The sequence below is a fragment of the Sebastes umbrosus genome, chromosome 9 (genome assembly GCF_015220745.1).
Source record: "Sebastes umbrosus isolate fSebUmb1 chromosome 9, fSebUmb1.pri, whole genome shotgun sequence".
Classification (NCBI taxonomy): Eukaryota; Metazoa; Chordata; class Actinopteri; order Perciformes; family Sebastidae; genus Sebastes; species Sebastes umbrosus.
The window spans coordinates 2,596,422-2,622,946 of NC_051277.1; the positions used below are offsets into that span (position 1 = coordinate 2,596,422).

General features: G+C 45.0%; 2 protein-coding genes across 2 annotated transcripts; both read left to right on the top strand.

The window, feature by feature from the left end:
* Positions 1-54: 54 nt before the first annotated feature.
* Positions 55-11,067, top strand: rnf130 (ring finger protein 130). The gene is made up of 9 exons (XM_037779624.1): positions 55-302; positions 3,349-3,645; positions 5,845-6,045; positions 7,140-7,384; positions 7,969-8,040; positions 8,317-8,399; positions 8,501-8,597; positions 8,722-8,908; positions 9,011-11,067. The coding sequence occupies exons 2-9, from the start codon at positions 3,384-3,386 to the stop codon at positions 9,121-9,123; spliced, it is 1,260 nt and encodes a 419-aa protein (XP_037635552.1). The 5' UTR covers positions 55-302; positions 3,349-3,383; the 3' UTR covers positions 9,124-11,067.
* Positions 11,068-12,512: 1,445 nt separating this feature from the next.
* LOC119493987 (TBC1 domain family member 9B) lies at positions 12,513-25,160 on the top strand. Its single transcript, XM_037779552.1, is given in 24 exon segments — positions 12,513-12,820; positions 14,655-14,765; positions 15,032-15,150; positions 15,229-15,261; positions 15,263-15,461; positions 15,564-15,822; positions 15,982-16,189; positions 16,279-16,476; positions 16,647-16,793; positions 17,119-17,269; positions 17,361-17,575; positions 17,660-17,777; positions 17,967-18,169; positions 18,312-18,394; positions 18,552-18,681; positions 18,869-18,967; positions 19,058-19,126; positions 19,338-19,578; positions 19,684-19,749; positions 20,444-20,512; positions 21,446-21,499; positions 22,403-22,447; positions 22,647-22,744; positions 23,154-25,160. Coding segments are annotated over 24 exon segments (3,672 nt in total). The 5' UTR covers positions 12,513-12,702; the 3' UTR covers positions 23,793-25,160.
* Positions 25,161-26,525: the final 1,365 nt, after the last annotated feature.

Sequence of the window (26,525 nt, forward strand, 5' to 3'; positions counted from 1 at the left end):
GGTATCGCGATAGCTGGTCCAGATCTCAGGTACCTAAACATGAAGGTATCGCGCCCTGTCTGCCGCCTCCCTCTCTGGCTCTGCGCCTGCGCAGTGCGCCCCGAACCGAGAGACGGAGAGACGAGAGACGGGGCTCTTTGCCTCCGCAGCGGGACTAAACCGGAATAAAACACCGAACAACAGCACCGAGCCTCGACCCGCCGGACATCCACCGGGATACCAGCGGCAGAGAGGCGGGAGGAGAGCGGAGGCAGGCGGGGGTCTACAGACCGGGAGCCTGCCTGTCTGTCCGCCAGAACACGGTAAGACAAAGCCTGTCTGTCTGTCCGCCGCTTCTAACGGCCTCTAAACACTGAACACTAAACACTGAGTCACGGTTAGTCCCGTTAGTCCCGGTGCTGCTGTCTCTCCGCACCGTTTATCTAACGGACCTCTGACTGTAACGGGTTATAACAGCTGGTACAGCGGTGAGACGGTCCAGATGTTGGCCTGCTGATGATGATGCTCCATGACAGTCAGACACACTGACAACACTGTCTGTCCAAGACACGATGATCCGGGTCTTTATCCACCGTGAGGACGAGCTGCGACATACAGAGACAGGAAGAGGACATATAGAGACATTTAGAGGACATACAGAGACATTTAGAGGACATATAGAGATATGAAGAGGACATATTGAGACATTTAGAGGACATATAGAAACATGAAGAATCCATACAGAGACATGAAGAGGACATACAGAGACATGAAGTGGACATATTGAGACATTTAGAGGACATATAGAGACATGAAGAGGACATCTAGAGACAGGAAGAGGACATATAGAGACAGGAAGAGGACATATAGAGACATTTAGAGGACATATAGAGACATTTAGAGGACAAATAGAGACATGAAGAGGACATATAGAGACATTTAGAGGACATACAGAGACAGGAAGAGGACATATAGAGACATTTAGAGGACATATAGAGACATGAAGAGGACATATAGAGACATGGAGAGGACATATGGAGACATTTAGAGGACATATAGAGACATTTAGAATCCATACAGAGACATTTAGAAGACATTAAGAATAAACAAAGAGACTTGAAGAGGACATATAGAGACATGTAGAATCCATAAAGAGACATTAAGAGGACATATATAGACATTAACAATCCTTACAGAGACATTTAGAATACACACAGAAATGAAGAGGACATACAGAGACATGAAGAGGACACACAGAGACATTTAGAGGCATACAGACATTTAGAATACATACAGAGACATTTAGAATGCACACAAAGACATTTAGAACACATACAGAGACATTTAGAATACATACAGAGACATTTGGAATCCACCAGAGACATTTAGAATACATACATGGACATTAAAAATATATACAGACATTTAGATTGCACACAGACATCTACAACACACTCAGAGACATTTAAAGGACATTTAGATACATTTAGAACACACATAGACATTTAGAATACACACAGAGACCTGTAGAATACACACAGAGACATTTAGAACATAAACAGAGACATTTAGAATACACACATAGACATTTAGAATACACACAAAGACATTTAGAATACACACAGAGACATTTAGAATACACACAAAGACATTTAGAATACATACAGAGACATTTAGAACACACATAGACATTTAGAATACACACAGAGACATTTAGAATACACACAGAGACCTGTAGAATACACAGAGAGACATTTAGAATACATACAGAGACATTTAGAATCCACACAGAGACATTTAGAATACATACAGAGACATTGAGAGACATTTAGAATCCACAAAGAGACATTTAGAACACACACAGAGACATTTAGAGACATTTAGAATCCACACAGAGACATTTAGAATACATACAGAGACATTGAGAGACATTTAGAATCCACAAAGAGACATTTAGAACACACACAGAGACATTTAGAGACATTTAGAATACATACAGAGACATTTAGAATACATACAGAGACATTTAGAATACATACAGAGACATTAAGATTACACACAGAGACATTTAGAGGACACACAGAGCTATTTAAAACAAATGCAGCGACATTTAGAGACATTTAGAATACACACAGAGACATGTAGAGGACACACAGAGACATTTAGAATAAACACAGAGACATAAAGAAGACGTACATATACATTTAGAGGTCATACAGAGACATTTATAGACATAAAGAGACATACCTGGCATAAAGAAGACATAAAGACAAACAACATTTTGAGGTGGGAGACAGAAAGACTTTTAAGAACATAAAAAGGACATACAGAGACAGATAAAGGACATACAGAGATGGATAAAGGACTAACGCTGACATTAAAAACGTATTTTTAGGACAAATGGGACATTTCAAGGTGGACTGCATGGAAAAACTGAAGGAATATAACCTGGTGGACATAAAGAAATACAGAGAAGGACAGAAAAGACAAAGAGACATACAGTAAAAAGGGCATAAAAGGACATAGCAATGTTAATTAGAGGGCATAAATAGACACTGAAATATTGGAGGACAAAGAGACAGGTAACTGGAGAACATTGAAAATATAATAAGATATTTAATGAACATAGCAAAAATGCGATGTGATCTTTCAAAGACATATAGAAGAGCCGTGGAGGACAAACAGAGACATTTAGAAGACAAACGGAGACATTTAGAAGACAAACAGAGACATTAAGAGGACATAAAGAGACATTAAGAGGATATACAGAGACATAAAGAGGGCACACAGAGACATGAAGAGACATTAAGAGGACATAAAGAGACATTAAGAGGCCATACAGAGACATAAAGAGGGCACACAGAGACATAAAGAGACATTAAGAGGACATACAGAGACATAAAGAGGGCACACAGAGACATAAAGAGACATTAAGAGGACATGTAGAGACATTAAGAAGACATAAAGAGGGCATACAGAGACATAAAGAGACATTAAGAGGACGTACAGAGATATAAAGAGACAATAAGAGGATGTACAGAGACATTAAGAAGACATACACAGACATAAAAAGACATAAAGAGACATTAAGAGGACGTACAAAGACTTTAAGAAAAAGATCTGTGGAGGACATAAAGACGTGTTTCCAGGGACATATACTAACCGTAAGATCGGATTTTTTAAAAACAAAGAGACATACAGTAAATATTAGAAGACAAAGACACAATAAGACATTTCGAGAACATTTAGAGTCATAAAGAGACATTTTGAGACAAACAGGGACATTTGAGGTAAGTGGAGGAAACCTTTAGTGGATATAAAGAAATAAAATCAGACCTGTTTTTGAGTTGTCTTTTTGTTTCCTGACAGTTTGGATGTAACGAAAAACTGAGAGGACGGACGACATGATGTCCTCGAGGTGGACCGGTCTTCCTGTCCCGTTTGTCCTGGTCCAGGTCCTGGTCTTGTCCCGCTCAGTGTTGACGGCCCGCTCTGACAGAAACATGGTGCCGGAGGAGTACGTGGGCGCCACGGTGAACGCCACGGTGCTGGACGGACGAGGAAACACCATCCACATGATGAGCAGCGACGAAGGGAAGTACGGACAGAACTCACCTAAAGTGGACACCAGAGGCATCGTCATCGCACCTGCACCGCATCACGGAGGTACTGACATCACACCTGAGGTCACATCACACTTGAGATCACATCACACCTGAAGTCACATCACACCTGAGGTCACAACACACCTGAGGTGACATCACACCTGAAGTCACATCACACCTGAGGTCACAACACACCTGAGGTCACATCACACTTGAGGTCACAACACACCTGAGGTCACATCACACTTTAGGTCACAACACACCTGAGGTCACATCACACTTGAGGTCACAACACACCTGAGGTCACATCACACCTGAGGTCACATCACACTTGAGGTCACAACACACCTGAGGTCACATCACACTTGAGGTCACAACACACCTGAGGTCACATCACACCTGAGGTCACATCACACTTGAGGTGACATCACACCTGAGGTCCCATCACACTTGAGATCACAACACACCTGAGGTCACATCACACTTGAGGTCACAACACACCTGAGGTCACATCACACCTGAGGTCACAACACACATGAGGTCACAACACACTTAAGGTCACATCACACCTAAGGTCACATCACACTTGAGGTCACAACACACTTAAGGTCACATCACACCTGAGGTCACATCACACTTGAGGTCACAACACACTTAAGGTTCACATCACACCTGAGGTCACATCACACCTGAGGTCACCTGAGGTCACATCACACCTGAGGTCACCTGAGGTCACATCACACCTGACCGGTGGAGGTTCATGGACTCGAAAGAAAGTCCAGCTGACGAGAACTCACGGGTTGAATGCCGAAGATGATTTCAAAGTAGGCCCGCCGCTGTAGTTGGTGTTACCGGTGTTGCACGGTGTTCGGGCACACAGCGCTTACATTATGTACCCACCGCCTCCTCCGTCAGAACGATTCTTCAAACAGGAGGTAGACCTACTGAAACCAGGAACGATTCCTCAAACAAGAAGTAGACCTACTGAAACCAGGAACGATTCTTCAAGCAGGAAGTAGACCTACTAAAACCAGGAACGATTCTTCAAGCAGGAAGTAGACCTACTAAAACCAGGAACGATTCTTCAAGCAGGAAGTAGACCTACTAAAACCAGGAACGATTCTTCAAGCAGGAAGTAGACCTACTGAAACCAGGAACGATTCTTCAAGCAGGAAGTAGACCTACTAAAACCAGGAACGATTCTTCAAGCAGGAAGTAGACCTACTAAAACCAGGAACGATTCTTCAAGCAGGAAGTAGACCTACTAAAACCAGGAACGATTCTTCAAGCAGGAAGTAGACCTACTGAAACCAGGAACGATTCTTCAAGCAGGAAGTAGACCTACTGAAACCAGGAACGATTCTTCAAGCAGGAAGTAGACCTACTAAAACCAGGAACGATTCTTCAAGCAGGAAGTAGACCTACTGAATCCAGGAACGATTCTTCAAGCAGGAAGTAGACCTACTGAATCCAGGAACGATTCTTCAAGCAGGAAGTAGACCTACTGAAACCAGGAATGATTCTTCAAGCAGGAAGTAGACCTACTGAATCCAGGAACGATTCTTCAAGCAGGAAGTAGACCTACTGAAACCAGGAATGATTCTTCAAGCAGGAAGTAGACCTACTGAAACCAGGAATGATTCTTCAAGCAATGCTCTCCAGACTCCGTCACAAGTTCTGATACCGGTTGTAGCCATACTCTGTAGCCAGGGCTGGTCTATATGTTCTATAAATTTCTCAGTACTACATATGTAGTAGTAGTAGTAGTGAGACACTGCGGCGGTGCTCTGATCATGTGAGGTGTCACGTTACAGTCGGACTGCCCTCTGAAGGACACTGCAGCAGCTGGATGGAGCTCAGACTGTGTGCAGCTTTAACATGTAGTATTACTAATACTCTAACATGTACTATAACTAATCGTTTAATATATAGTATTACTAATACTCTAACATGTACTATAACTAAAAGTTTCATATGTAGTATAACTGATATTTTAATATGTAGTATAATTGATACTTTAATAAGTAGTATAATTGATACTTTAATATGTAGTATAATTGATACTTTAATATGTAGTATAACTTACTTTAATATGTAGTATAACTGATGCTGATGGTTTCACATAAATATGATTTATAGAACATCAGATAACTTGTGTTGTGATTTGGCGCTATATAACCCTCAAACATTCAGCTGTCAGTGATAACGATCAGTAAATTAACTCCTGGTAACCATGGTAACCGTGGTGTTGTCTCCTCAGTGGTGGACCGGCAGGGCTGCGACCCCGGCACTCGTTTCCTGGTCCCTCCTCGGAGCGTCCACTGGGTGGCGCTGCTGCAGAGAGGAAACTGCACCTTTAAAGAGAAGATCCTGAAGGCCGCCGCCTACAACGCCACCGCCGTCCTCATCTACAACAACTCCACCGACAAGACGGTCAAGACGGTGAAGATGGGACATGAAGGTCAGAGTACTACTACTACTACTGCTACTACTATGTTCTACTAGCAGGTAGTGAACAGAGTACCTCCCGCTCTCTCTCTCTCCCTCTTTCACAAACACTCACGGCGGCGCTTCTCGTTTCAGTCTTCAATCCAAAAGTCTAAATTTATTGTAAAAAGATGGATGTAATCATTTCCAAAATTCACATGTTTTTATCTAACAGAATATTCTGCTTCAGTCCATATTTGTTGGCGTTTAGCCTTTCAAAAACAACGTTTTCACTGTGGTCAAAAAACGGTTTGCTCTTTGGCTAGCTTAGCATAAAGACTGGAAACAAAGTGAAACAGCTGGCCTGGAATTTTGAAATGTTCCTTTAAGTGCTGTGATTGAGAGGAGGATGACGAGGGTGATGAGGGTGTGTGTGTGAGTGAGTGTGACTTCCTGGGTATCGATGTCCCGGTCTAAATATAGACGGGAACTTGTCATTAATTGATGAGGTCACTGTGACCTCACGCTGTGTGTGTGTGTGTGTGTGTGTGTGTGTGTGTGTGTGTGTGTGTGTGTGTGTGTGTGTGTGTGTGTGTGTGTGTGTGTGTGTGTGTGTGTGTGTGTGTGTGTGTGTGTGTGTGTGTGTGTGTGTGTGTGTGTGTGTGTGTGTGTACACAAATAATAATAATATATAAAAAAACGCAGCTCCAACACTTCAAAGACGATCACTGGAATAAAACAAAAAATAAAATAAAAACAGCAGTTTTTCTTTCATCCAAACTGGAGTCTGCTATGATCATTGAATATGGACTGTTGCATCATGGGAACTGTAGTTTGCATACTTGCATACAGTATCAGAGTCAGTGCTGTTATACTGCAGTAGATCGTAGTACTGTAATACTGCAGCAGTACAGTGTAGTACTGTAATACTGCAGCAGTACAGTGTAGTACTATTATACTGCAGTACAGTGTAGTACTGTAATACTGCCAGATTCAGTGAGTATCTCCTGACGGTCCACTGGCGGTCCGTTCTGTGTTCATCCGCAGCTCTGGTTCTGTAAATGGTAACCAAACGAAGTGGACCAGACTGAGCTTTTCTTTACAATTTTGGTGGTTCTGTCTGTGCAGGTACCGGCGACACGGTGGCAGTGATGATCACAGAGGCGTACGGTAAAGAGATCCTGGCTCACCTGGAGAGGAACCTGACGGTCCTGGTCTCCGTGGTTGTGGGTCAACCCACCAAAAACATCAACCGAGGATCGTTGGTCTTCGTCTCCATCTCCTTCATCGTCCTCATGATCATATCGTCGGCCTGGCTCATCTTCTACTTCATCCAGAAGATCCGCTACACCAGTGCCCGCGACCGCAGCCAGGTGACAGACTAACATACAGCTAACATACAGCTAACTGGCTAACACACAGATAACATGCTAACACTCTCACCCTCCTCCTGTTGTTGTTCAGATGAGTCATTAATAATTAATGAGGTCACCCCTCCCCCACTCCCCCACCCCCCGCCATCTGCTGCAGAACAACCTTCACCTCCTGCACTTACAGTACTGTAGTAGTATTCAGTATTCACAGTACTGCAGTACACTGGACCTACAGACTGTAGTAGTATTCACAGTACTGCAGTACACTGGACCTACAGACAGTAGTAGTATTCACAGTACTGCAGTACACTGGACCTACAGACTGTAGTAGTATTCACAGTACTGCAGTACACTGGACCTACAGACAGTAGTAGTATTCACAGTACTGCAGTACACTGGACCTACAGACAGTAGTAGTATTCACAGTATTGCAGTACACTGGACCTACAGACAGTAGTAGTATTCACAGTATTGCAGTACACTGGACCTACAGACAGTAGTAGTATTCACAGTATTGTAATACACATTATTATTATTATACTGTATATGGACAGGTAGTAACGTGTCCTCCGTCTGTGTCTCAGCGTCGTCTTGGCGATGCAGCGAAGAAGGCTATGGGGAAGTTGACCACGAGGACGGTGAAGAAAGGAGACAAGGTAAAGACGTGTTTCTTCTTCTGTGGTACTGATTACTGAAAATAATCTGTAGTCAGATTGTTAACTGGTTAATCTGGAGATTCTAGCAGTGGGACACTAGGCGGTCTAAGATAGTAAACGATAATAAACGGGTTTGGTATGGATGTGGCCGTGTCTAAGACTCTAGTACTGGTCCGTATTGGTTAATCTTTACCCGCTTCAGGTTTTATAACGCTCAGAATAATGGGAATAAACGATGGATGTCTCTTTAAGATGTCCCTGTTTGTCTCTGTGCAGGAGACGGATCCAGACTTTAACCACTGTGCTGTCTGTATCGAAGCGTACCAGCTCAACGATGTGGTCCGCATCCTGCCCTGCAAGTGAGTCTGAAAACACACCAGTCAGACCAGTTCTGATGGTTCTGATGGATCTGATGGATCTGATGAAACCTCTGTGTGTGTGTCTGTTTGTGTGTGTGCAGACATGTCTTCCATAAGGTGTGTGTTGACCCCTGGCTGAACGAGCACTGCACCTGTCCCATGTGTAAACTCAACATCCTCAAAGCTGTGGGCATCATGGTGAGTCATCGCTGACATCATCAACAACCGACACAAAACCGACACACATCAATTGACATAAACACCAACACACAACAACTTACTCTCTGTCTGTCCTCCTGTCTCTCCTCCTGTCTGTCCTCAGACCAGTCTTCCCTGCGTGGAGAGCGTGGTGTTGGACGTGGAGCGTCTTGGCGTCAGTCAGGCATCCAGCAGCCAGAGGACGGCGCTGGTCGACAGCAACCAGCCGTCCATCAGCCTGGAGCCGCTCAGCCACCCCAACCCTGAGGCCACGCCCAGAACACCTGCTGACATCACCATCGCTGTGACCAGTAAGAACGCAGCGACACACAATACGACACGGCAAAATAAACACAACTTTACACTGTCACAGAGCAACTTAAATCCGTGTTGTTGTCTCGTTGTCTCGCCAGGCGGCGGTCACTTCTTCAACAGGAACTCCATGTCTCCTCGCAGCATCGTCTGTGAGATGGAGCTACCGGACATCCAGGCTTCGCTCGACCTCTACGACGACAACAAATCCTGAGGCCCGTCGTCATGGTTACAACCCCCACCACCTCCACCTGCGGATGGACGGACGACCTTTTATGGGCGTGGGGGTGGGGGACAAACAACAACAACAACCTGGACGAACTGTTAAACATCATTTAATCCACCAGACTGAACATGGATTTAGTCTGGATCCTGGTAAGTATCCTGAGCACCTAAAACAGTTCCTGGGTCCCGTCCTTAAATGGTTCTTGGAAAGGTCCTGAGTTCCTAAAAAGACTCCTGGAAAAACTCCTAAGTTCTTGGGTTCCTGGAAAAGTTTGTGAGTTCCTCAAGATATTCCTGAATTTTTCAGTGGTTTCCTGAACAGGTTCCATAAAACAGTTCCCTGAAACATCTACTGGATTCTAAAAAAACTCTTGGAAAAGTTCTTGAGATCCTAAAGAGGTTCTTGGGTTCTCGAAAAACTTCCTGCGTACCTAAAAGGTTCCTGGAAAGGCTCTTGGGGTCTCAAAGGGGTTCTTGTGTTCCTGGAAAAGTTTCCAAGCACCTAAAAAGGTCCTGTGGGTTCCTGGAAATGTTCCTGAGACCCTAAAACGGTTCTGTGGGTTCCTGGAAATGTTCTTGAGCTGCTAAAAGGGTTCCGTGGGTTCCTAGAAATGTTCTTGAGCCCCTAAAACAGTTTGGAAAACATTTCTGAGGTGTTAAAAAGATTCTTGGGTTCTCAAAAAATGTTCTAGTTCCTATAAAGGTTCCTGAAACGGTTGTCAAGGCTTTAAAAAGGTTTGTGTGTTCCTGGAAAGTGAGTCAGAAATGTGAACCTGAGACTGTCTTACCTTAACCTAAAATACCTGAAATCATCAGGACCAGAACCATAACAAACCCAGAGAACGTGAACCCAGAACACGTTTCTGATGTTCTGCGTTCAGTCAAAACATTCAGTTGTAACTCTGCAACATGACCCTCTGATTGGCTGACTGAAGATTACATCATTAACAGACTCCAGTCAGAGTCTGGAGTCTGTCTGAATACCTGGACCTGGATCAGAAGTCCAGATACTGACTGAGCTGATTGGTCCTGTTGATCATCAGACTGGAACCAGGACTAGAGGAAGACCTGGACTCTGGAGAAAGAAACACTTCAACAGTGTTCAGTCCTATGTAGAACAAAGACACCTTAGATTTAAAGGAACAGTCCAACACTTCTGTAGCTCCTCTGGTTCTCTGGTTCAGTAACAGCAGGAGTTCCTCAGGGAGGCGTTCCTCAGAGAGGCCTTCCTCAGGGAGGCCTCCCTCAGATAGGCCTTCCTCAGGGAGGCCTTCCTCAGATAGGCCTTCCTCAGGGAGGACTTCCTCAGGGAGGACTTCCTCAGGGAGGACTTCCTCAGGGAGGCCTTCCTCAGATAGGACTTCCTCAGAGAGGACTTCCTCAGGGAGAACTTCCTCAGATAGGCCTTCCTCAGGGAGGACTTCCTCAGGGAGGACTTCCTCAGGGAGGCCTTCCTCAGATAGGACTTCCTCAGAGAGGACTTCCTCAGAAACGCCTTCCTCAGAAAGGCCTTCCTCAGAGAGGCCTTCCTCAGGGAAGCCTTCAGGGGAAGGCCTGCTGTAGCGTCCTCAGGTGTGCCGTGTGCAGGTGGACCTGCTGTGTTTGTGTTGGTCCACCAGAGAACCAGAGGTTGACTCCTGAAGTGACGGACTGCTCCTTCAAAGTGTATTAAACAGCTTGTGAAGTACTCGGCGTGTAATAATCAGCTCCAGTGACGGGGCTCAGTATTTAAACAGCATTATACAATCTATAACCAATATTATCTATCTGAAGTGACCTGAAGACGTCCTGAAGGACTCGTCTGTCCTCTGTGTCACATGATAACATGATGATGATGATGGTGGTGGCAGTGATGAAGAGGATGTGTGTGATGCTTTCAGTTCACTGTGTCTCTTACTGCCTCAGCATTAAAGTGTCATTATTGCCTTTAACAGTCCAGTGCCTTTATTTATCTCTGTTCACTCAGGTGGTTGATATATTTGCAGATTGGCTTATACACTTAAATACGTATAATCTTATATAATAATATTCTTATACACTTAAATACGTATAAACTTATATATTAATATTCTTATGCACTTAAATACATATACACTTATATACTTAAATACTTATACACTTATATATGTATATACTAAACACTTATATATGTATATAATATAAATTTATATATATGTATATATTATACACAAAATACTTATACACTTAAATACGTATACACTTATATACGTATATACTATACACTTAAATCTTATACACATATGTATATACAATACACTTAAGTACTTGTACACTTATATAATTATATACTTACACACTTATATATGACTATACACTTAAATACTTATACACATATACGTATATACTATACACTTAAATATGTGGTGCAGGCGCAATAACAGCATCTGTTATCTTGTTTATGATAATTTTATAGTATAAATATATGGTGATATATTCATAATATAATATACTAAATATGTGGTTATGTATTGATAATATAATATAAATATTTGGTGATATATTGATAATATTATTATATAAATAAGTGGGGATATATTGATAATATAATATTAATATGTGGTGATATTTTGATAATATTATAATATAAGTATGTGGTGATGTATTGATAATATTATAATATATATATGTGGTGATGTATTGATAATATTATAATAAAAATATGTGGTGATATATTGATAATATTATAATATAAATACATGGTGATATTTTGATAATATTATATAAATATGTTGTGATATATTAATAATATTATAATATAAATATTTGGGGATATTTTGATAATATTATAATATAACTATGTGGTAATATATTGATAATATTATAATATAAATATGTGGTGATATATTGATAATATTACAATATAAATAAGTGGGGATATATTGATAATATTATAATATAAATATGTGGTGATATATTGATAATATTACAATATAAATACGTGGTGATATTTTGATAATATTATAATATAAATACGTGGTATTATTTTGATAATATTACAATATAAATATGTGGCGATATATTGATAATATATTATAAATATGCGGTGATATATTGATAATATTATAATAGAATTATGTGGTGATATATTGATAATATTATAATATATATATGTAGTGATATTGATAAAATTATAATAGAAATATGTAGTGATATATTGATAATATTATAATATAAATACGTGGTGCAGGTACAGTAACGGCATCTGTTATTATCTTGTTTATGATATTAATACAAATAATAAAAATAATAATATATGAATGAAAAAATAAACATTTAAAACATTTTTAAATGTTTATTTTTTCATTCGAAGTGTTTTTGTCCCTCTGTGACGTCATGACGCAGTGCGCGCAGAGGGCGTGTCCTTGCGTCAGACCCGGAAGTGATGCGTGGTCAGCAGACAGTGAAAACAACATCAGCTCGCTGTCAACACATCAGTCTGACTCAGTCTGAACCGCACGGAGCCTCCAGCCGCTAACGGGCCGCTGATAACGGTCCTCTGTCCGGCAGCCAGCGGTGCTTCTCCCGGCGGAGGCTGAGCAGCAGCGGGATGTGGATCCAGCCGGAGGAGGTCCTGATGGCCGGAGCTCTCTGGGTCTCTGAGAGGGCCAACCCGTTCTTCATCCTCCAGAGGAGACGAGGACACGGCCGAGGAGGGGGACTGTCCGGTGAGTTATAGTCCGCTACGGTCCGTTAGATTCCGGTAAAGTCTGTTATAGTCCACTAGAGTCCACTAGAGTCCACTACAGTCCACTATAGTCCACTACAGTCCACTACAGTCCACTGTAGTCCACTACAGTCCACTACAGTCCACTATGGTCCACTACGGTCTGTTATAGTCCACTACAGTCCACTACAGTCCACTATGGTCCACTACAGTCCACTAGAGTCCACTACAGTCCACTACAGTCCACTATGGTCCACTACGGTCTGTTATAGTCCACTACAGTCCACTACAGTCCACTACAGTCCACTATGGTCCACTATGGTCCGTTATAGTCCACTATAGTCCACTACAGTCCACTACAGTCCACTATAGTCCACTAGAGTCCACTACAGTCCACTGTAGTCCACTACAGTCCACTATGGTCCACTACAGTCCACTAGAGTCCACTACAGTCCACTACAGTCCACTACAGTCCACTGTAGTCCACTACAGTCCACTACAGTCCACTATAGTCCACTACAGTCCACTATAGTCCACTACAGTCCACTAGAGTCCACTACAGTCCACTACAGTCCACTACAGTCCATTGTAGTCCACTACAGTCCACTACAGTCTACTAGAGTCCACTACAGTCCACTACAGTCCACTACAGTCCATTGTAGTCCACTACAGTCCACTATGGTCCGTTATAGTCCACTACAGTCCACTATAGTCCACTACAGTCCACTATAGTCCACTACAGTCCGTTATAGTCCACTACAGTCCGGTAGAGTCCACTAGAGTCCACTAGAGTCCACTATAGTCCACTACAGTCCACTATAGTCCACTACAGTCCGTTATAGTCCACTACAGTCCGGTAGAGTCCACTAGAGTCCACTAGAGTCCACTATAGTCCACTAGAGTCCACTAGAGTCCACTATAGTCCACTATAGTCCACTACAGTCCGGTAGAGTCCACTATAGTCCACTAGAGTCCACTATAGTCCGTTATAATAGTAATAATAATAATATATTAGATTTATATAGCGCTTTATATTAATCTCAAAGACGCTTTAACATAGTCGGGGGAAACGGTGTGAGACAGACAGACAGGAGACGAACGACAAAAAGCGACATACACAGGCACAATCACATCCAGACACATGGACTGATGGGTAGGGGGAAGGAGGGGGATATGGGTAAGCAGATGAGAAAAGATGTGTTATAGTCCACTATAGTCCACTACAGTCCACTACAGTCCACTATAGTCCGCTAAAGTCCGTTATATTCCGTTAGAGTCTATTATAGTCCACTACAGTCCACTACAGTCCACTACAGTCAATTATAGTCCACTACGGTCCACTACGGTCCATTACAGTCCATTACAGTCCGTTACAGTCCACTACAGTCCACTATAGTCCACTACAGTCCACTACAGTCCAGGTCTGTATGATATAGTCCACTACAGTCCTCTACAGTCCAGGTCTGTATGATATAGTCCACTACAGTCCACTACAGTCCGGGTTTGTATGATATAGTCCACTACAGTCCACTACAGTCCACTATAGTCCACTATAGTCCACTACAGTCCACTACAGTCCGGGTCTGTATGATATAGTCCACTACAGTCCACTACAGTCCACTACAGTCCAGGTCTGTATGATATAGTCCACTACAGTCCTCTACAGTCCAGGTCTGTATGATATAGTCCACTACAGTCCACTACAGTCCGGGTCTGTAAGATATAGTCCACTACAGTCCACTATGGTCCACTACAGTCCACTACAGTCCGGGTCTGGGTTAGTTTGTGTGTCCAGGGCTACTGGTTTAGCTCTTTACTGGTCTCTCTGTGTCCAGGTCTCCTGGTTGGGACTCTGGATGTGGTTCTGGACTCCAGTGCCAGAGTGGCCCCGTACCGGATCCTCCTGCAGACCGCCGACTCTCAGATCTACTGGAACGTGGCCTGTGGTGAGTCCGCCGGACCGGGAGCTTTGTGATTGGCTGGCCTAGATCACAGAGCTCTGTGATTGGTTGGTTGTTTGTAGGTTTGTTATCCTCGGCTGTGTCTTGCAGGCTCATCCAGGAAGTAGATCACAGAGCTCTGTGATTGGTTGGACGGTGGTAGTTTTGTTATCCTCGGCTGTGTCTTGCAGGCTCATCCAGGAAGTGGATCACGGAGCTCTGTGATTGGCTGGACGGTGGTAGGTGTGTTGACCCTCGGCTGTGTCTTGCAGGCTCATCCAGGAAGGAGATCACGGTGCACTGGGACTGGCTGGAGACCAACCTGCTGCAGACCATCTCCATCTTTGACAACGATGAAGACGTCACCACCTTCGTCAAAGGAAAGATCTCTGTATGTCACTTCCTGTTTTACCTTCCTTTCGGTGGTTTCTCTCTCTTCTTGTCCTTGAGCGATGTCACTTCCTTGCAGGGCATCATTGCGGAGGAGAACCGGCTGAAGCAGGGGGGATGAGCAGGAGGAGGATTGTGGGAAGTTTCGCGAGGCGGAGCTGAAGATGAGGAGGCTGTTCGGGATGCCCGAAGAGGAGAAGCTGGTGAATTATTACTCCTGCAGCTACTGGAAGGGCCGAGTGCCGCGGCAGGGCTGGCTCTACCTGTCCGTCAACCACCTGTGCTTCTACTCCTTCCTGTTGGGCAAGGAGGGTACGACCGGCCAATCACAGGCCACAGTTTAATGATGTCACTAATACAGTCTGTGAGACGCTTGGCAACGAGTAACTGAACTGCCGTCCCTCCTCCCCGCAGTGACCCTGGTGGTGCAGTGGACCGAGGTGACCCAGCTGGAGAAGAACGCCACTCTGGTGTTCCCGGAGAGCGTTCGCGTCAGCACGCGTGACACCGAACACTTCTTCTCCATGTTCCTGAACATCAACGACACCTTCAAGCTGATGGAGCAGCTCGCCAACATCGCCATGCGCCAGCTGCTCGACAACGAGGCCTTCGCCGCCGACCGCTCGCTGCCCAAACCCTGCAAGACGCTCAAGAACGTGTCTGCGCTCAAGAGGTCTCACTCTGTTCAGTATCTGTACACCTGATCTAATGATAAGATACAGTAGGATACCTAGTGGGCATTCAGCAGTTTCTATATAAACACAACAGTGATGCCGTTCTGTCGTTGACCTTTGACCTGAGCAGCTGTTTTCTGTCCGTGTCCTTGCTGCAGGGATTTGGACGCGCGGGCCAAGAACGAGCGGTACCGGATGATGTTCCGGCTGACGCAGGAAGAGCGTCTGGACGGACACACGGACTGCACGCTGTGGACGCCGTTCGCTAAGATGCACGTGGTCGGACAGCTGTTCATCTCCAACAACTACATCTGTTTTAACAGCAGAGAAGAAGACTTGTGCCAACTCATCATCCCGCTCAGAGAGGTTGTTTGTTGATGTCTGTCCTCATCAGTCCTTTTTTTAATGACGTGTGGTGAACTCAAGGACATTACCCATCATCCTCTGCTCCTCAGGTGTCCATCGTGGAGAAGGCGGACAGCAGCAGTGTCCTGCCGTGTCCCGTCTCCATCAGTACCAAGAACAAGATGAACTTCCTGTTCGCCAACCTCAAAGACAGAGACTTCCTGGTCCAACGCATCTCCGACTTCCTGCAGCGAACGCCCGACAGCTCGTGGGGCGACGCCAGCCCGCTGTCTCTGATTGGTCACTCGGTACGTCACTCTAATGTCGAGGTTCTGATCAGCTTGGACCATTTATGGTCATTAATGGATTCTCGGGGTCTAACGGTGTTTTACTGCTGTCATGTGTCGAGTCCAGTTCAGCGGCTGGTTTCAGAAGAACTTTATGTTTATTGTTGTTAAAGTGTGTTTTGTGTCCTCAGGCGTCCTCCGGCGCCCCCTCGTCCTCGTCTTCAGGACCTGACTCCGTCCACAAGGGGCGTCATTACCACCCCGGTTTGCCCACAGCCAGCCAGGGTCTGCTGCAGCTCTACCACCGAGACGCTCCGGAGGACCTGGGACCCAAAGCTGTGAGTTCAAGTCCCAACACACCGAGCTAGACCGGTTCTGTTAGATACTGAGGATTGCCGGTACTGTTAGATGTCATGCAGTACTGGAGTACTGAGAACTGCCACTGATAGATACTGGTACTGTTAGATACTGAGGACTACTCTGAGGAGAACGGTACCATTACTGATGAGTACCGGTGTTGTTATATAATGAGGAGTACTCTTAGATATGGAGGAGTACTGTTGGAGGACCAGCAGACACTCATTAGTTTTATTGAGATGTTTGACGAGTCATTGGTGCTCCTCTCCTTCCCTCTTCCCTCACCTCCTCCTCCTCTTCCTGTAGATGAAGGAGAAGATGAAGGAGGAGGCGTGGAATATCCATTTCTCAGAGTTTGGTCGAGGTGTCTGCATGTACCGAACCTCCAGAACCAGAGAACTGGTCCTGAACGGGATCCCAGAGCGCCTGAGAGGAGAGCTGTGGATGCTGTTCTCTGGTCAGTGTTCTTTCACTCACTCATTCACTCATTCATGTGAGAGGGGAGCTGTGGCCGAACTGATCGTTCATGTGTTCACCTGTCCGTCCAGGAGCTCAGAACGAGATGGCGAGCCACCCTGGTTACTATGGCGACCTGGTGGAGCAGGCCATGGGCCTGTGTTCGTTGGCTACCGAGGAGATTGAGCGCGACCTTCACCGTTCGATGCCCGAACACCGCGCCTTCCAGAACGACACCGGCATCGCCGCGCTGCGCCGAGTCCTCACCGCCTACGCCCACCGCAACCCCGGGATCGGCTACTGTCAGGTACGAAATATAATATAATATAATAAAATAAAATACAACCTCTATTTATACAACAACTGTCAACAACTGTCGTTACCCCACCAGGCGATGAACATCGTCACCTCCGTCCTGCTGCTCTACTGTCCAGAGGAGGAAGCATTCTGGCTGCTGGTGGCGCTCTGTGAGAGGATGCTGCCCGACTACTACAACACCAGGGTCGTAGGTCAGTAACAACACCGGGGTCGTAGGTCAGTAAAAGCACCGGGGTCGTGGGTCAGTAACAACATCGGGGTCTCTAGGTCAGTACCAACACCGGGGTCGTAGGTCAGTACCAACACCGGGGTCGTAGGTCAGTAACAGCACCGGGGTTGTAGCTCAGCCCCACTCTGATATGGTTCCTGTCCCTATCCAGGTGCTCTGGTGGATCAAGGCGTGTTTGAGGAGCTGACTCGAGCCTTCCTGCCGCTGCTCTATGAACACATGCAGGATCTGGGTGTCATCTCCACCATCAGCCTGTCCTGGTTCCTCACCCTCTTCCTGTCCGTGATGCCTTTCGACAGCGCCGTCCTATTGGTCGACTGCTTCTTCTACGAGGGCATCAAGGTCATCTTCCAGGTGAGAGTCTGAGAGTCACAACACCTGACCGACTGTTCTTCAGTTGATCAGCTGCTTCTTCTACGACGGCATCCAGCTCATCTTCCAGTCACTACACATTACTTTAACTCTTCTATCCATCTATCCCTCCATCCATCTGCAGGTGGCGCTGGCTGTACTCCATGACAGCATGGACGCCCTGCTGTCCTGCAGCGACGAGGGAGAAGCCATGACCATCCTGGGCAGGTAGGAGTCATAGATGGAGGTTCACTGGTTCATCATTCGTTGTTTTATCAGGATTCAACATCAGTTTCAACTCATCAGACTATAGAATAGTCTCAGTCTAAGTGTGTGTGTGTGTGTGTGTGTGTGTGTGTGTGTGTGTGTGTGTGTGTGTGTGCAGGTACCTGGATAACGTTGTGAATAAACAGACTGTGGCTCCGCCTACCCCTCACCTGCACGCCCTCCTGACGAGCGGGGACGATCCTCCGCCCGAGATCGACATCTTCGACCTCATCAAGTCGTCCTACGAGGTCAGACTGACATCGTCATGATGTCATCACACTGATCTGCTGTCACCCTGTCCACCACCCCTATGTGTGTGCTCCCCCTGCAGGTCAAACCAGAGCAATTAGTACGGTCTCCGTCTAATTCCTGGACTTGCAGTGTCTTTCCTGGAGTATTTTTTGAGGTAATCTCTGTTTCTTCTTCTCTGAGCAGAAGTTCGGCAGCTTGCGCTCCGATGTCATCGAGCAGATGAGGTTCAAACAGAGGTTAAAGGTCATCCAGTCGCTGGAGGACACAGCCAAGAGGAGCGTGGTGGGTGATGTCACCGTGCTGCAGGTTAAATGCTAACATGCTAACGTAGACACGGTGTTTACAGGTGTGTGTGTGTATGTGTGTGCGCAGGTGAGAGCGATGATGACGGAGTCAGCCTTCAGTATCGAGGAGCTGGAAGATCTCTACTGTCTCTTTAAGGTCAGAATATAAGGTTAGACCAAAAAGGTGCTTTTTAACACCTGACTAACAGGTGAGTTAAACGGTTTAACACCTGGCTGTAATTGTTTACAGTCACGACCTCGGCCTACACACCTGTCACCTGTACATTCAAATATAGGGTGTGTTTTTTTTCAGCCCTGAGTTCAGTCTGCAGGTGTCAGGTGTTTAACTCTTCCCTCTCTCTCTTCAGTCCAAACACATGACCAGCTGTTACTGGGGCTCCTGCAGCTCTGCAGCTGAGCGTCATGATCCCAGCCTCCCCTACCTGGAGCAGTACCGCATCGACCCGGCCCAGTTCACCCAGCTCTTCACTGCCCTCGCCCCCTGGGTCTGTGTAGGCCACACCTCCACGCTGTCGGCCCGCCTCTTCCGACTCCTGGACCAGAACCAGGACGGACTGGTCAACTTCAAGGAGTTCATCACCGGACTCAGTGAGTTCAGAACCAGCAGAACCAGCAGGGTTAAATATCTGCTGGTAGATTATAGATTATAGATTATAGATTATAGATCTGATCAGAGTCTGTTTGTGTCTCCAGGTGGGATGTATCACGGGGACATGACGGAGAAACTCAAACTGCTCTACAAGCTCCACCTCCCACCAGGTAACAGTCACACCTGGACATGTTCATGTGTGTGAAATACACCTTCTCCTGTATAGAAACCATGTTGACACGACGACGTCAGAGGTGTGAACGTTTCCTGTGTTAATTTACCTGAGCTCTTATAAATGCTGTGAACACACCTCTATCACTGAAATCCCACTTATGGAGACCCGAGACGTCATGATCAATATCTTACCTTTGATTAATAGTTGAGAATATTTACTGTAATAAAAATAAAGATTACAGGTGTTTTCTACCTTTTGGGCTCTGCAGGTACATCTAGACATGTCTCTAGGTAGCCATTGTTTATTTTTTTATTTGTTTGTTTGTGTGTTTATTTACTTGTTTGTTTATTTATTTGCTTGTTTATTTATTTGCTTATTTATTTATTTGTTTGTGTGTTTATTTATTTTTTGTTTATGTGTTTATTTATTTATTTGTGTGTTAATTTATTTATTTGTTTGTGTGTTTATTTGTTTTTTGTTTATGTGTTTATTTATTTATTTGTGTGTTAATTTATTTATTTGTTTGTGTGTTATTTGTTTTTTGTTTATGTGTTTATTTATTTATTTTTGTTTATTCATTTATTTTTTGTGCGTTTATTTATTTATTTGTTTGTGTGTTTATTTGTTTGTTTATTTATTTATTTGTTTATGTGTTTATTTATTTGTTTGTTTGTTTGTTTGTTTTGCAGCTCTGTGTCCTGAGGAGGCGGAGTCTGCTCTGGAGGCAACACACTTCTTCACTGACGACGAATCACAAGGTAAACACACAGAGAAATACTGTAAATTACTCTTTTACTGCAGTAATAACTACTACTACTACTACTACTACTACTACTAATGTCTCCATGTCTGTATATCGTCCACACTGCTGAATGCTTCATATTAAGGTCCTTCTTATAAGTGTTAGTTAATAGTTAATAAGGCCCTCATAAATACTTATAAGATGTTTATTAACATTATTATTTGTTAATAAGACTATAAATAATAAAATAAAATAATAGCTTTATCAACACGTTTATTGTTAGATTATGACACATGTATAAGCACTTATTAAATGTTAATTAATGCATGATTAACTGTTAATAAATGCATAGTTAACTGCTAATAAATGCAAAATAAAGTGTGTATGTACTAATGTATGTACTATACTACTGTACTATATGTATTAATCTTAATAAAGCAACAAGAAAAGGTTAGTACATGTTTAACAGTGATATAACAGGTCAGTTAATAAAACTAGTTAAAAACTCAATGAATGTGTTTGTAATGCTATAAACAGTTATAATAAACTGATAAGGCTTTTAATAACATTATTATATAAACTAGTTTCTTATAAGTGCTAATAAATGTGTTATAATCTAACAATAAACGTGTTTATAATGCTATTATTAACATGTAAATAGTCTTATTAACACATAATAATGTTAATAAACATCGTATAAGTATTTATGAAGGCCTTATTACCTATTAACTAACACTTATTAATATGAAGTGTTAATAACAGAGTTTGTATGAATCATCAATCAAATCTTCTCATTAACAGATCTGAATGTTTCCTCACTCACACGCTGCCTGATCGCTCTTCTTCTTCTTCTTCTTCTTCTTCCTCTTCCTCTTTCTCTTCTTGTTCGTCTGCTTATGCATCTTCTTCTTCTTTTTCTTCTTCTTCTTTGTGTGATCTTTCCTTCCAGAATCATCCCTCCTGTCTGATCGGGACATTTTGAGGCAACAGGAAGTGACATCAGGTTTGTGTTTTTGTGGTTTGAGGAAACCGGCTGCTGTCGGACATGTTGCTCCTCTTGGCCCCCGGCCACTAGATGGTAGATTGGTTGAGGTTAGGCATACAGTAGGTAAGGGTTATGTATCAGACATGTAACAAGACAAAGTCTGAAGCTCAGGTGTTTAACCTGCGCTATGACATCACTGGAGGGGGCGTGGCCAGAGGATCAGAGCAGGAGAGATTACTCATCACTTTAAAGCTGCAGTGCGTAGAAATCCGGAAAACGCAAAATCCTGCATCCCCTTGAGCTGCTCTCTCCTCTCTCTCCTCTCTCCGCTCTCCCCTCTCTGTCCGAAGCCCCTCCCCCCACACGAGAACGGGCATATGCACGCGCTTCATACGTGCTCGCTACATCTGAGGAGGCTACCGCAGCGAGCTACACATTACCTTCTAACGACATCAACAGTTTGGACTGTCTTTTTGAAAGTCTGTCTTTCTTTTTTTGGGTTGTTTTGAGGTGTAGGCAGTTGCTGCCAATGCTGGAATAGCAAGCTTTCCAGTAGGTTGTTCCGCCATTGACCGAGGCTTTCACTATCTGCAGAGACCAGACGTGAACGCGCATCTCCTTTTGTGGAACAGCCAATAGGAACGCTCTCTCTGAAATGCCCTGTGATTGGTCAAAGTCTGCCGTCACGGGCAAGATTTTCTAAAGCCTGTAAACAGAGCCATGAGGAGGTGCAGAGGTGTAGTTTTCTCTCAGATCACTTGAATTACAATATGCTGAAAGGTTATTATGGAATTTTTGCCAAATTATGCCAAAATATTGTTGCCTACTGCCACTTTAACTAACAAACAGTTTCAACACTTTTCATTCTTAACCTCGTTGTCATGGTGATGATGATGATGATGAAGATCTGTCTGTGTGCAGGTGAGGACGGGAAAGACGGAGACGGAGACAGCGAGGAGATGAAAGGTAAATGACCTACAGGCGAGGTGTCACTGTGTGACATCACTACAGAGACTAGAGTCAGAACCAGGTCCACTGTTACCTGCACCAGTAACTACTGTCTGTCACAGTGGATCCACCTACTGACTCACCTGACCACAGGTGTGTGTTGTACTGTACTCTGTCGGCCTCTGACCTCTGACCTCTGACCTGTGTGTTGTTTCAGAGGAGAAGGTGAAGGACTACAGGTACTACCTGAGGATGTGGGCCAAAGAGAAGGAACCCAAGACAGAGACCATCAAAGACCTGCCCAGGATGAACCAGGTGAGGAGGAGATCCGGTTCAGGTCCAGGTCCAGGTTCAGGTTCAGGTTCAGGTCCAGGTTCAGGTCCAGGTATCTGACTGTGTCTCCTGTCTACAGGAGCAGTTCAGAGATCTGTGGAAGACTCTGTACATGTTCATGTAGAGGTTCAGATCCAGGTCCAGGTCCAGGTTCAGGTTCAGGTTCAGGTTCAGGTTCAGGTCCAGGTCCAGGTTCAGGTCCAGGTATCTGACTGTGTCTCCTGTTTACAGGAGCAGTTCAGAGATCTGTGGAAGACTCTGTACATGTTCATGTAGAGGTTCAGGTCCAGGTCCAGGTCCAGGTCCAGGTCCAGGTCCAGGTTCAGGTTCAGGCTCAAGGTTCAGGTTCAGGTTCAGGTCTCTGACCCTGTCTCCTGTCTCCTGTCTACAGGAGCAGTTCATAGACCTGTGTAAGACTCTGTACAACATGTTCAGTGAGGAGCCTCTGGAGCAGCAGCTGTATCACTCCATCGCCACCGTCGCCAGCCTGCTGCTGCGTATCGGAGAGGTCGGCAAGAAGTTCAACGGCAGCAAGAAGACGGACAACGCCGCTGTTCAGGACCCGCCCACCACACCGGCAACGCCTACCACACAGGCCACGCCCACTGAGCCTCAGAGGGAGGAGGAGCCTATTCGGGGGGCGTCAGGTGAGTCTCAGGTGTGCCAGGCGCTGGCCGACGCTCAGCTGGAGCCGCTGGCTCCGCAGACGTCGGACGAGGAAACCAAAGACGACACATCGGTGTCGTCGTATTCGGTGGTGAGCTCCGGCTCGCTGCAGTGCGAGGATATCGCCGACGACACCGTGCTGATCGGCAGTGGCGAGCAGAGGCGGGGCAGCGTGCTGGATGTTGATTGGTCAATCACCTTCGAGCAGGTGCTGGCATCGCTGCTGACGGAGCCGCCGCTCGTCGACTATTTCGAAAACAAGAGGGACATCCAGAACAAGATGGCCGCCTGTAAGGCCCAGAGGGTGGTGGAGCGCCAAGTTAGCTCCTCCTCCGACCACGAACTCACTCAGCATTCCACCTGACCAGCTGACTCACTTACACCTGTCCACCTGACTCACCTGTCCAGCTGACCAGCTGACTCACCTACACCTGTCCACCTGACTCACCTGTCCAGCTGACCAGCTGACTCACCTACACCTGTCCAGCTGACTCACCTCCACCTGTCCAGCTGACACACCTCCACCTGTCCACCTTTCCAGCTGACTCACCTCCACCTGTCCAGCTGACCAACTGACTCACCTACACCTGTCCAGCTGACTCACCTCCACCTGTCCACTTGACTCACCTCCACCTGTTCACCTGTCCAGCTGACTCACCTCCACCTGTCCACCTGACTCACCTCCACCTGTCCACCTGACTCACCCCCACCTGTCCACCTGACTCTCCTCCACCTGTCCACCTGACTCACCTCCACCTGTCCACCTTATTCTCCTCCACCTGTCCATCTGACTCACCTCCACCTGTCCACCTGACCAGCTGACTCACCTCCACCTGTCCACCTGACTAACTGACTCACCTCCACCTGTCCACCTGACCAACTGACTCACCTCCACCTGACCAACTGACTCACCTCCACCTGTCCACCTGCTCCACCTGACTCACCTCCACCTGTCCACCTGACCAGCTGACTCACAGCAGGTGGAGTAGGTGGAGCAGGTGGAGCAGGTAAAGCAGGTGGAGCAGGTGAAGCAGATGGAACAGGTAGCGCAGGTGCAGCAGGTGAAACAGGTGAAACAGGTGAAGCAGGTGAAGCAGGTTGAGCAGGTGGAACAGGTGAAGCAGGTTGAGCAGGTGGAGCAGGTGAAGCAGGTGGAGCAGGTAAACAGTCGGCTGACAAAGACCTAAAAACATTTGTGTTTCTAATCGAGTTGTCAAACCTTAAAATCCGTGAGAGAATCGTTATTGTTGTTTCTGGAGGACGGGAGTCGAGGCAGCAGGTAAACGTTTATTCAGGTAGATTAAAGAAACACCTGTTAATCAGGTGATTTATGTTGGAATCAGACTGAAATATTATCATTGATTTTAAGAAAATAAAACTTTAAGAACATAAACAATGAAGAGTTCTCTAGAGAATATTAATGTTAATGTTTTATTTTCCTTCTTTACAGTTCAGATTATATTAACTGAATATTAATAACATCATGAGGTCGTATTACCTGTTCCTCTCAGGTGAGTTCACACCTGTAGTATTTTTATGTTGACGTCACTGAAGCCTTGTTTGTTTGTGCTGCCTGTTTCTGATGACATCAGTCCTGTTTACTTCCTGTTGAAGCGATGATGTCACAGGATGTTTTTATTCTCTGTATTTATTCTGCTTTTAAAATCCATCATATCGATCGGTTATTGATCTGTAATCTGTTGTCTAATAAATACTGAAGGAATTCACTCTTCTTCTGTGGTGTCATGTTCATTGTCTAAAGGTCAAAGGTCAGCTGCAATCTAACATGTAGTCTGAGGTGAATAGTGAGGAAGGGAGCTTCAATGCTTCCTTTCCTATCTCCTTTAGTTCCATCCTTTACCAAAGGAAAGGAGCTTCAATGCTTCCTTTCCTATCTCCTTTAGTACCGTCCTTTACCAAAGGAAAGGAGCTTCAATGCTTCCTTTCCTATCTCCTTCAGCACCATCCTTTACCAAAAGAAGGGAGCTTCAATGCTTCCTTTCCTATCTCCTTTAGTACTGTCCTTTACCAAGGGAAAGGAGATAAGGCACATTGTCGCTGAGCTCATGTTATACGTGTTAATAAAGTTGGTTCAAAAAAGCAAACATCTGTCAGAGCAGCGTGATTCTCATCATCAGCACCGCTGCCGTCACTTCCTACGTCCTCACCGACTCCCCTTCACACCTTCCCTCATGATGAGTTCCATCCAGGTCACGGACAAGTGGTTAGGAAAGGAGAGGAGAAGTGGTTAGGAAAGGAGAGGAGAAGTGGGTAGGAGAGGAGAAGTGGTTAGGAAAGGAGAGGAGAAGTGGTTAGGAAAGGACAAGTGGTTAGGAAAGGAGAGGAGAAGTGGTTAGGAAAGGACAAGTGGTTAGGAAAGGAGAGGAGAAGTGGGTAGGAAAGGAGAAGTGGTCAGGAAAGGACAAGTGGTTAGGAAAGGAGAGGAGAAGTAGTTAGGAAAGGACAAGTGATTAGGAAAGGAGAGGAGAAGTGGTTAGGAGAGGAGAGGAGAAGTGGTTAGGAAAGGAGAGGTGGTTAGGAAAGGAGAAGTGATTTGGAAAGGACAAGTGGTTAGGAAAGGAGAGGAGAAGTGGTTAGGAGAGGAGAAGTGGTTTGGAAAGGAGAGGTGGTTAGGAGAGGAGAGGAGAAGTAGTTAGGAAAGGAGAGAAGTGGTTAAGAAAGGAGAAGTGATTTGGAAAGGAGAGAAGTGGTTAGAAAGGAGAAGTGGTTAGGAAAAGGAGAGGAGAGGTGGTTAGGAGAGGTGAAGTGGTTAGGAAAGGAGAGGTGGTTAGGAGAGGAGAGAAGTGGTTAGGAAAGGAGAGGAGAAGTGGTTAGGAGAGGTGAAGTGGTTAGGAAAGGAGAAGTGATTTGGAAAGGAGAGAAGTGGTTAGGAAAGGAGAAGTGGTTAGGAAAGGACACAGGATGTAATTTTAAGGACTATTTGGTCTCAGTCTTAGTTTCTGTCCATTTGACATGAAAACTGATTTATTTTAAACATTTTAATTTAAATTCATATATTTTTATTTATTTCCATTTTTGTTTCTTAAATGTTTGAAGTTTTTTCTGATCAGGTTTATTGATCAGTGACGTGTTGAAA

Coding starts and splice junctions, on each gene's coding strand:
- rnf130 (XM_037779624.1), top strand. CDS start 3,384: ATGATGTCCTCGAGGTGGACCGGTCTTCCTGTCCCGTTTGTCCTGGTC. Junction 6,046..7,139: donor GGTGAAGATGGGACATGAAG/GTCAGAGTACTA, acceptor CTGTCTGTGCAG/GTACCGGCGACACGGTGGCA. Junction 8,400..8,500: donor GTCCGCATCCTGCCCTGCAA/GTGAGTCTGAAA, acceptor GTGTGTGTGCAG/ACATGTCTTCCATAAGGTGT.